This window comes from Ipomoea triloba, chromosome 3, assembly GCF_003576645.1.
Source record: "Ipomoea triloba cultivar NCNSP0323 chromosome 3, ASM357664v1".
NCBI lineage: Eukaryota > Viridiplantae > Streptophyta > Magnoliopsida > Solanales > Convolvulaceae > Ipomoea > Ipomoea triloba.
In genome coordinates, this window is record NC_044918.1 from 382714 (window position 1) to 393460 (window position 10747).

At 35.7% G+C, this 10747-nt stretch overlaps 2 protein-coding genes across 2 annotated transcripts; one reads left to right on the forward strand and one right to left on the reverse strand.

Annotated features, from left to right (window-relative positions):
- The first annotated feature begins 2057 nt into the window (after window positions 1-2057).
- Window positions 2058-4304, forward strand: LOC116011975 (RNA exonuclease 4). The gene is made up of 7 exons (XM_031251424.1): window positions 2058-2068; window positions 2246-2397; window positions 2841-2971; window positions 3061-3272; window positions 3375-3581; window positions 3803-3883; window positions 3982-4304. The coding sequence occupies exons 1-7, from the start codon at window positions 2058-2060 to the stop codon at window positions 4217-4219; spliced, it is 1032 nt and encodes a 343-aa protein (XP_031107284.1). The 3' UTR covers window positions 4220-4304.
- Window positions 4305-5752: 1448 nt separating this feature from the next.
- On the reverse strand, window positions 5753-8148 carry LOC116012128 (CASP-like protein 4A1). Its single transcript, XM_031251598.1, has 3 exons — window positions 7322-8148; window positions 6934-7069; window positions 5753-6074 (listed from the first exon to the last, which is right to left on the reverse strand). The coding sequence occupies exons 1-3, from the start codon at window positions 8014-8016 to the stop codon at window positions 5874-5876; spliced, it is 1032 nt and encodes a 343-aa protein (XP_031107458.1). The 5' UTR covers window positions 8017-8148; the 3' UTR covers window positions 5753-5873.
- Window positions 8149-10747: the final 2599 nt, after the last annotated feature.

Below are 10747 nucleotides of genomic sequence, written 5' to 3' on the forward strand. Positions count from 1 at the left end.
TAAAAATTTTTTTTTTTTTTTTTTTTTTTTTTGTCTCCCTCATTCTCTCATAGTTGGCAACTAAAAATTTATGCTAAAAACCTAATTGATAAGGATGCTCTAACTTGTTGTAAAGTTGATTAATAATTGATATATCACAAATTATATTTTATGATATAAGATTTTATCATGGTCGAATGTATGCTATGTGGGGTTTAATGTATGACATGCTTAATTATACTCCATTAATCCATTTCCATGCATGAGAAGATGTCCAATATAATGCAGCTAGAATATATATTTGAAGTTTGGACCAGAATCAAATGAAATATCCCCCATTGCTTTTCCATCTTCACGAATATAGAATATCTGTCATTCCTGTCAAGCCCCAGTCAACCGGTCAAAAAGATAGTCATGTTGATAGGGAAGTGGGCTCCACGTATATTTGCTAGCTAAGTCAACCCCTTTTTGTTTCATTCCATGGCCCTTATTCTGCACGGAGATGTATAGGACTTCATGCAATCTTATTTTATTCTCTATCCCTTTCTGACAGAGGTTGATGATCATTAAACACATGCGAAAGATAAACCGTATTATAAAAATTCTATACAATAAAAGTCTGATTTATTCAAAAAATATTATTATAAATTAAACTCATAACTTTTTAATAAGAAAATTATATTTTAATGACTTGATCATCACTTCAGATAAATAAACTTAACGATTCCATCTGCGACTTGTTTAGCGTTCTCAATCTCGGACATTATATATATGTGTCCACTCCTGTCGAAAAATGCATGTTGGCTCTCTTTTGACCCAGGAAAATGATATGATCATAGGGGTTTATGCATGGGATCGGAGAAGAGACAACACACGATGATGTTTTAACCCCAAAAGATCTAAATTATTATTATTATTATTATTATTACAAGGACATTTTAGTCTTTATATTACTTATTTTCTTTCCATTCCCAAAATTCTATTATTCCTTATCAAACAATGTAACTTGAATTCCTAATTTATTCTCAGGCCACTTTATTCTTTTGTCATCGAATTATAATTCATTTCCTCCCTTATTCCCTCCTCCCACCCACCGTATAAACTCTTACTCTGTATCATCTGGCCATGATCTTTTTTCGGTTGATTTAATTTACTTTTATACCAAACCATCCATATGGCGTAGCTGCTATATACTCTTTTTATCTTCATGCATGCATGCATACAGCATACTCAGCACAATACCACGTATACGTATATATCGACATTTTACATTACACAAGCTGTGGGACCTCAAGGGAAACGTACGTATATCATCAGTTTGTCTGAAATCCTACCAAGCCTAGGTTACCCATAATTACTTTAATCCATTTAAACCGAAAAAGTTAATAAACAACTCTATAAAATGTTAAAATCAGAATTTTTTAGTTATTAAATTAACTATTTAACTTTTATTTTACTTTTTTATGATTGACGTAATAGGGAGTATCTTTTTTTTTTTTTAGCAGTGTTGGAGAAGGATGGGGCCTTCAATAATATTTGGTGACCGGCTGCCAATTGCCATGAAAGAAGATTCCAGATTCCGAGTTAACTAGAGACTTCGTTTCAGTTCAGTGTGCATGGGCCCCATAAATTATACTCCCTAATATATTAGATTACCCTATACTGTTCACATAACATGCGAACTCGCATATTATCCAAGAATATACCAAAGGCCAAAGGCTAAGCTTTTGTTCATTATAGCATCTAAATCATATTTGTATACCATGAAAATTCGATTAATTTACATGATTTTGTACTTATCCTATAAGTTAAAAAAGGAATAAGGAATATATTGCATGCAGTTGTCATGATGCAGATAGGCCAATGCAAGGAATTATTATTATTTTTTTCCTTACTCACAATTTATCACCCAAAAATCAACTGAACTATCCGTGCAGGAATATCGAATAACTCTCTGCAACTAATATAAATAGCTTTGCCCTCCCCCTCCCATTCCTCACTTCTCAAGTAATTGAGTTCGTTCCCCATTACTGCAACTAGCTAGCTATATTCTTCTAGAGTTACAATACTAGCTCGCAATGGAGGGCAGGTACTTGATTGATATAGTCGTTCAATATATAATTAATCAAATTTTTAAATACTTATAGTAACACTACTATAAAGGTTTATAGTGTAGTGGCATATGTATAAAAAAATAAATTTCGCCCGTACTTAATGCATGCATATGAGGAGTTTAATTTGAAATGGAATGGTGGTGGGCATGCAGGAACAAGTGTGCTGCGTGTTTTCGGCAATTCAACAAGATGGAGCACCTGGTGGAACACATGAGGATTTCCTACCATTCCGTCCATGAGCCCATGTGTGGGATTTGCAGGAAGCACTGCCGCTCCTTCGAGTCCCTCCGCGAACATCTCATTGGTATGTACTTATTTCAGACCCGTCTTATTTTCCCTGTCTTATTATCATGGTTGAAGCAGGCGACTAGCACCTAGCGCCTAAGCAGTGACTTATATAAACAAAAAAATAGTACATGTGTGTGTATGTCATATATTATATTATATATCTATCTCTTACTTCTCTTATCTATATAAATAAATAAATTTAAATATAATAAAAAAAATTAACAAAGCTAACTTGACTGAGTTAAATCAGCTTACTTCGGTCGAGTTGACCGCCAACTCAACCTAGTTAGGTGCTAGGCGGTCACCTAGACAGTCGGCCGCCTAGACTGCTGCCAACATAGGAACGTCTAATGCCTGAAGGTACCTAGGCGGCCTAGACAGAAGATTTTTGCAACCGTGATTATTATTTACTATTTCTAAATTCGTGATACCAATTTGTAAAATTATATATACCTGCAGGGCCACTGCCAAAGGTGGACTGTGAAAGGATTTTCAAGGATAGGGGATGTGACCTGTGCTTGACCATCTTCAGTAGCAGGAACGCACTTTGGGCTCACAGGTCCACCTGCCAATTTTCTCGACCCAACAACGTATGTAATCGATCTGCGAACTGGACGTTAATAACTAATTACGTTGTTGATTCTATAAATTCATTTCATTGTTGCTGCATGCGCTGCAGGCGATCCTGTACCGCATGGCCAGCTTAGGCATTCAAGATGAGCTGAGGATTGATAGTAGCCGAGGAAAGGCGGTTGCGCTTGCCTGCAAAATGGTGGGCGGCGGCAGCGATGGCTCCCTGGATCTTTGCGCTAGGGTTTGCCTTGTTGATGAGTATGAAAGGATCATCTTCCACGCCTATGTCAAGCCAACCCTTCCCGTCACCAATTACAGGTAGCTAACTAACAATTAACAAAACTGTGGGCTATTGATATATGTATGAAAGTTTCACCGAACAGTGTACGATGATGTTCTTGATCGATTATTAATTTTCAGGTATGAATCAACGGGAATCAGGCCGGAATTTCTAAGGGATGCAATGCCATTGAAGCAGGTGTCAAGGAAGATTCAAGATTACCTATGCAACGGGGAGCCAATATGGCAAATCCGGTCTAGAAGTGGAAGGGCTAGGATTCTTGTGGGCCATGGCTTAGATCATGACCTCAAATGCTTAGAACTCGAGTACCCTCCAATGTTAATCAGGCATGCATATATCTCATGTTTTCTCTTAATTACCTTATAATTCTAGCTGACAAATGACCACAAATTAAAGAAATAAACCAGTTTATGTTGCCCATAGCTGAAGAGTTCAAACCAAGAAGACCAATAGAATATTCTTAAAAGTTAAATTTGTAATCAATTGCAAAATCAACTTGATCATCTAAAAATCCTAGGTTTCACTAGATCTTCTAATCATTTTACAGGGACACTGCAAAGTACCCTCCGCTGATGAAAACAAGCAAACTCAGCAACTCCCTCAAGTACCTAACAAAAGCATATCTCGGGTAAGTTTGAAAATATTCCGTCTATTCCGTCTCAACTAAAAGAAACATTCGAGATTAAGGATATAATGTAATGTTTTTTCGGGAAATTTAATTTGCAGATATGACACGCAGACAGGAATACAAGATCCGTACGAGGACTGTGTTGGGACTATGAGGCTGTACACAAGAATGAGATCTCTAGCTCATAGAACACAGGATTACCCACTGGCAACAGATCCTCAGAACAGAAATAACTATGCTTCTTGGAGGCAAACTGAGCTTGAGAGGATGAGCCCAGAAAATTTACTGGAACTCTCAAGGTCTGATTACTATTGCTGGTGCTTGGACTCCAATTAGTTGGCTGGCAATTCCATGCATATATATGCATTATGACCTTTCAAAGAAGAACTGCGTGGAATTTATTAAAATGGCACCAACAAGAATTATATCTAATTAATTAGCCCTTAAATTTAATTTCTTATATATTATAAAAATGAATCAGCAAAATATTATGTTACCCATTTATAATGATACTGTTTGAAATTTCAAGTTATAACTAGTATGATGTCATTCATCATTATGTATTCTAATATATGTATGAATGCAATGTAAGCTCATTTTATTAATAATAAATTATATGTGGTGTCTTTATTTATTAAGATATATACACGCCTGAGTTGTTTAATTATATGCGATTTATTTTTGTTATATTCTTTTTTGCATACTATATCCCTGCACAGATCGATTGATTCAATCCTCCAAGAACATTGGAATTCATTTTTATTTTTTTTTTCGGTTTAAACGGTCCAAAGTTTATTTTAAGAACTTTTAAAGTTAATCAGTTCATGAAAAGTTTTTCAAATTAAAATTTAGGGATTGCATTATGGTAAATGGTAAATTGAAAAAATACATAAAACAAAGGCTTGGACTAGTTAAGGCAAATTATTACACAAGTACGTTGTTGAATTTTATGAGTTAGAATAATGTATATTATGTGTTAGAATAATATACTTTATGTATTAGAATAATATACATTATGTGTTAGAATAATGAAACTTTTGAAGTAAAATAATGTATATTATGAGTTAGAATAATATGCATTATGAGTTATAAAAATGTATGTTGCAGTAGGTCGCACGAAAAAAATTACACGAAACGATGTCGTTTTTGAACCGTGATACACGGTCCATGCAATAACTATTGAACTAGTTAATGTCGGCAAATTATTTTGTGGACCAGGGTCCACCTTACAAGGTGAACCTGGGTCCAAAATATACAATTTACATACTGAATGTTCACAACTAAATGTTCGCAGTATATAAATTGTAAACATTCAGTATGCAAATTTTGACGAGTTCACCCTGCAATGTGGACTCGGGTCCATGATATAACTATTGGTTAGTGTGTGGACAATTTTGTTGGGCTTAAATGTAGTCCGGTGTCAACTCGGCATTCTAAATGTCCAGAATCGAAGGCCCAGCACATCTTTTTTTGATAAATCAAGTTTTTTAGTTTTTTTTTTTTTAGAAACAAGTCAAGTTTTTTAGTTAATCTGTGATTTCACTAAACTAAAAAAATCCATGCCTTTTCACATCTCATCACCTATTCAAACACTTGACGTGGCGGAGGTTGTGACCATCCAACCTAAATCCAACACATGTTAAACATGTTGGTAGCACAACATGTTCGCCCCACCTCACCTATAAAATGACGCATTAATTCTTAGTAGGAGAAACTTTGAGACCTTGAACTACGACCATACGATATTCACTTGCCGATCTCACCCTAGCCCGATAGAGTAAATTTATTCACCCGGTTTAGGGTTCGCGAGATCACGGGACTACATCTCCGACCGTATACCTCAGAGGATATATCATAACACGCACAATGTAAGACTAAACAGCAAAATTTAAGCTTCATTAAATCATAACCCCAATTTTGTTCAAGTTAGAAGCTAAGGATTTTACATATTTCTTGAGAGCACACAAGTAGATTCCAAGTAATCAAGACTTCAAGAGTGTATGGATTTGGAAGTGCAAAGAGCATAGCCAGAAATGAGAGAACTGAAAGCCATGGCAATAAATGCAAGGAAGGACATTGTCACAGCTGCACTGGCCATATCCGGGAACTTATCCTTTCCCCAGTTCAACCGCCAATCATCAACTCGGGTAGCTGCTGAAGATGATGCTGATATCAGAAGGTACGTTATCGCCTGAAATTTCAATCAAGCAGTGGTAAGTTTTTTTTAGGTAAACCTAATTAAGTGAACCATCCCACTGCTAAGGGATAAGACCAAATGATGTTATGGGTCGAGAATACTTTGGTGTAAAAGCTAAAAGCCATCCCTATGCAATGTGTAATCAAGCATTTTGGTTAACAGACCATAATGGAATAAAGCATTTTGGTTAAAGAAGCTAGACTCTGAAAAACACTCTGGTTTATGTTGGATCATTGCATCTGCACACCAAAAGAGGCCAGAGAGAACAATCTCATGCTTTTGTTAAATTGATGATGTCTCTTTTTTACAGCCCCTCAAACAAAAGAACTAAAAGGCAATGAAAAAGAGAAAAGGGAAAAAGAATCACTTTTTGAACTCCAAACACTCAACAGAAGAGATCAGGATAAGAACTAGTTTATGCAATATGAAGAATGGTGAATGTAGTTTAGCATTAATGGAAGCCAAGATTTTTCTTTTATTAAAGGTAAGAAAAAGTTATTCTGGAATTCTTTGGTCCCCAAGAACTTTCTGGTTCCCCCAAACTTAGGACCACACATCCTTTAAGAATAAAATTGTTCCAATCTCATCATCTCATGGCTCTTTTTAAGGAGTAAACACTAAGACACATCAACAATGCCCTACTGTCTACTCATGGGATTCGAGAGTAATGTAACAGTAAATGGTCCATTTCTGGCTTTTCTTTTCCAGGTGAAATACAACATCTGGTGGTGATATTTTAAATTTTAATCATGACCAATATACTAAACATGGAACATTAATATCAGTAGAAACGAATAAACACCTTCGTAAATCAAACAAAGCAGTTAAAGCTACTTTTGATGGATCAACTTGCCTGATCAATTGCAAAATCAGAGTAATGGCGCATTGGGTGCTGGAAAAAGTTGTTGCCAGTGGCAGAGTGGTAGATTAGATCAATTGCCTGTGCTCCTGAATACATAAATCCTATTGCATTCACTGACAAAGAGTACCTACCAATTCAATTCCATTCCATTATCAGTACTACATTGGAATAGTATAAATAGATGTTTTTTTTGAGTACTTTACAATAGTTCATAACTATTTTCTCAATCTACCGAAATACATAGAGTAATCACCTGCCCTGGGGGCTATGGATTTACTTACCAAAAGTAAAGTAAGTATGAACGAGATTGATTAAACTAGGAAAGTAAGAAAGAAAAGGAAAGAGTGTAAAGTAAAGTAACAAAGTAAAAAAGACAGACCTGAACTCCTTGTAACGCTGGAAAGAATCAATAGCCCAGCCCTGTTTCCGATCAGCCACCATGACGGAGAAGGAAACTAAACAGAACAGAAAACCAAAAATCCTAAACCCTAAGGCGGCTTTCTTCGCCGTATTCTCTCTCCGCGAAATCTTCAAACTCGACAACCTTTGCCGCAACCTCCGCCGTGTCTCACCGCCGCCGCCGCCGCTAACAGCTGTGGCAGCATGATCCACCTTGACCAAGGCCAAAGATTCATTTTTTACGGACTTCTTCACCTCCACCTCCGGCTTCGGATCGGGAGAAATAGATGCCTTTTCTTCCCTCGGAGACGATCCGTGTGTTAAATTACTTACACCGGATGAAATTGACGACCTCGGAGGTGATCCTCCCGGCGGAGATGCTAGTTTATCAGCACCACTATCCTTGCGATTACTAGCATTTTCCCTAGGGCTAGATTGTGAAGAATCTGAAGCAGTATCTTCGCCGGATTCTTCCAATTCCAGGTGAGAACCCGTTTCTGTATCCTTAGGTACCGGATGAGAATCGGATTCTGGTTTTCCGGTTAGCGAAGGAGAAGTGGATTCTGGTTTTCCGGGTTCCGGATGAGAAATTGATTCTGGTTTTCCGGGCACCGGGTGAGAAACGGATTCTGGCTTGTCGGACTCCATTTGGCTTCTACGAGAACATGCGTTCATCAAACAAAGGCCCGCAGTAGTCAAAGTAATAGCTAAAAGAGAATTAATGATATCACCATGGGCGGTCGAGGATAGCGATGGCTTTGTCAGTTACCTTAACCGCAGCGGATTCTCTATTTCTATATCTGCCAGTGTTTATCACCTGAATTACGTTTGCAGAACACTGAGAGTGACAGAGCGCGTGGGTTTTGACTCCTGTCTCTGCAAGAAGACGGGTATTGACTTCGAACTAGGCTGGCCCAAATTTTGACTGCTACTCCAGCCCAATTTTCTCATAAAATTAGTAGAAGCCCAATTTGGAATGAATTTCGGCCATGTTTTAATTTTTAAATATGAAGGCCCAATATCATCACAATCGCAAATTTTACCGTGGACCGCCGCGGTCCACAATGCATGGTAGTCCATGCATCAAAAATTCAAAACGACGTTGTTTTGATTAATGAAAAGAAACAGCGGTTTCGTTCCGCGGCTTTAATTATGTGTATATAATATTTTTAGTTTCATTTTATATACACTGCTGTTCTCTTTCAACACAACTACAGTTTTATTCGACATTATACACTCAAATATAAAAAACTATTTCAGGTTACTTTCAACACAACTACAATATCATTTCAATATAACTAGAGTTTCATTGGACAATATACACTCAAATATGTGAAACTGTTATTCAGTTTAGTTTTATATACATTGCAGTTTCCTTTCAACACAACTATAGTTTCATTTGGATATAATTACAATTTCATTTGATAATATAAAAATAAATGTGAGGCAGTATCTTTAGAGATGAACTATAGTTTCATTTGCAGAGCTCTGTTAAGACTCAATGGTAACCTTTTTTTACGTAATAAAACGACGGCGTTTTGAGACCATGGTCCACCGTATAATGACTGTTCTGTGTGACCATGGTCTAAAAACACATAAAATACATTATTTCTAACACATAAAGTACATTATTCTAACTTATAAAATACATTATCTTACTCTATAAATTTCATTATTTTTAACACATAAAGTACTTTATACGTTATTCTAACTCATAAAATACATTATCTTACCTCAGAAATTTCATTATTCGAACACATATAAAGTATATTATTCTAACTCATAAAATGCATTATCTTATTCCATAATGTTCATTATTCTTTTATCATGTGGAGTACGAATTTTGTTTTTTTAAACATCAAAACGAGGGATGTGCTTCACACAATAATTTTCCCATCACAGTAATGCCGTCTGCTATGGGAAGGACAATTAAAATTGGTCTGCTATTTGCGCATCCGCATATAGACAAAACACAGTCGTCAAAATAGAAATTCCCCGCGACACATCAATCATCATGGCATTGCCATTTGCCCATAAGGTGAATTATTGTAAACACAGCACTCATATAAATGTTTGGTGAGGCATCGCATCACTTATTAGGCCATTCCCAGTCCAAAACATTAAATTTTATACCAAAAATTACATTAAAAAATTATTAACATATTCTTATATTAATTTTTTTCACCTCCTAACTTATTTACACCAAATTTTATTTCTACACAAAAATAATCTATACTCCATATTACTTAATGAGAATTTAATGTATTTTATTTGAATATATAATATATATAATTAAAAAATCAAGGAATTAAAGTAAACACAATTTATTTTAAATAACTTTATTTGGAGATGGGGTTTTTACTTTTCATCAACTTTGTGGTGGACTGCAACTAGCGCTATTAGTTGCCAAGTGATTTAAGGATCTTGATGGGGATGGAATGTTTTGGGGTCTATTGTTAATTATGGCCCACGATATGATTTGCCGATGGAGAGTGTGCAAATTACAGTAATTATGCTGTAGATTTGGATACCTAGATATTGATTACGCATTTTCTAAACTTTAAAAACAAATAAACAGTTAAGTTAGGTGAGTTGTAATTACAAAATTATAAGTTCCACTCTTAATGAAAGTAACTTATTAATCTTTTGATTTTGTTTTGAATTTTTGAATACTATTGACTCTGTTATAATTTATTATCTGTTATTTAAGCTCCACTTAGGTTCGAACCCAAAATCATCAATCATGCTACAAATTAAAAGTAAAATGGACTTACACCTCCTGAGAGGATTGTTATGCCGTGGACTCAGGTCCACCTTGCAAGGTGGACCTGAGTCTACATTCACATACACTATACTCTACATTCACAATTTGTAAACTCCATATTACACATTACAGGATTATATGTTTAGTAACTATACTCTACATTCACATACACTATACTCTACATTCACAATTTGTAAACTCCACATTCACACATTCAAAACTCTATATTCACAGGTCCTATACTCCACATTCACAACTTGAGAACTCCACATTCACACATTACAGGGCTACAAGTTGCTAGAACTTTTTAACTCTATTACAGATTTACACATGCATAACTCTACATTCACGATTTCCATACTCCATATTCACAATTTGAAACCTTCACATTCGCACATTTCTGGGCAACTCTACATTCACACAATCATAAATCTACATTCACGATTTCTATACTCTACATTCACACTTTGAAACCTTTACATTCACACATTTTTGGACAACTCTATATTCAGCAATATGTTTAAAAAAAAAAAAAGACAAAAACGACGTAATTTTGGACCAAGTCCACCTTGCAAGGTGGACATGGGTCCACAGTATAATTTGGCCTCCTGAGAAGCCTCCTTAATAGTTCACAATATTGAA

Excerpts from the sequence above, each read along its gene's own strand:
- LOC116012128 (XM_031251598.1), bottom strand. The coding sequence starts at position 8,016 with ATGAACGCATGTTCTCGTAGAAGCCAAATGGAGTCCGACAAGCCAGAA. Across the intron at positions 7,070-7,321 it reads CAGCGTTACAAGGAGTTCAG|GTACTCTTTGTCAGTGAATG; the intron begins GTCTGTCTTTTT and ends TTGAATTGGTAG. Across the intron at positions 6,075-6,933 it reads CTGATTTTGCAATTGATCAG|GCGATAACGTACCTTCTGAT; the intron begins GCAAGTTGATCC and ends TTGAAATTTCAG.
- LOC116011975 (XM_031251424.1), top strand. Across the intron at positions 2,972-3,060 it reads AATTTTCTCGACCCAACAAC|GCGATCCTGTACCGCATGGC; the intron begins GTATGTAATCGA and ends CATGCGCTGCAG. Across the intron at positions 3,582-3,802 it reads TACCCTCCAATGTTAATCAG|GGACACTGCAAAGTACCCTC; the intron begins GCATGCATATAT and ends ATCATTTTACAG.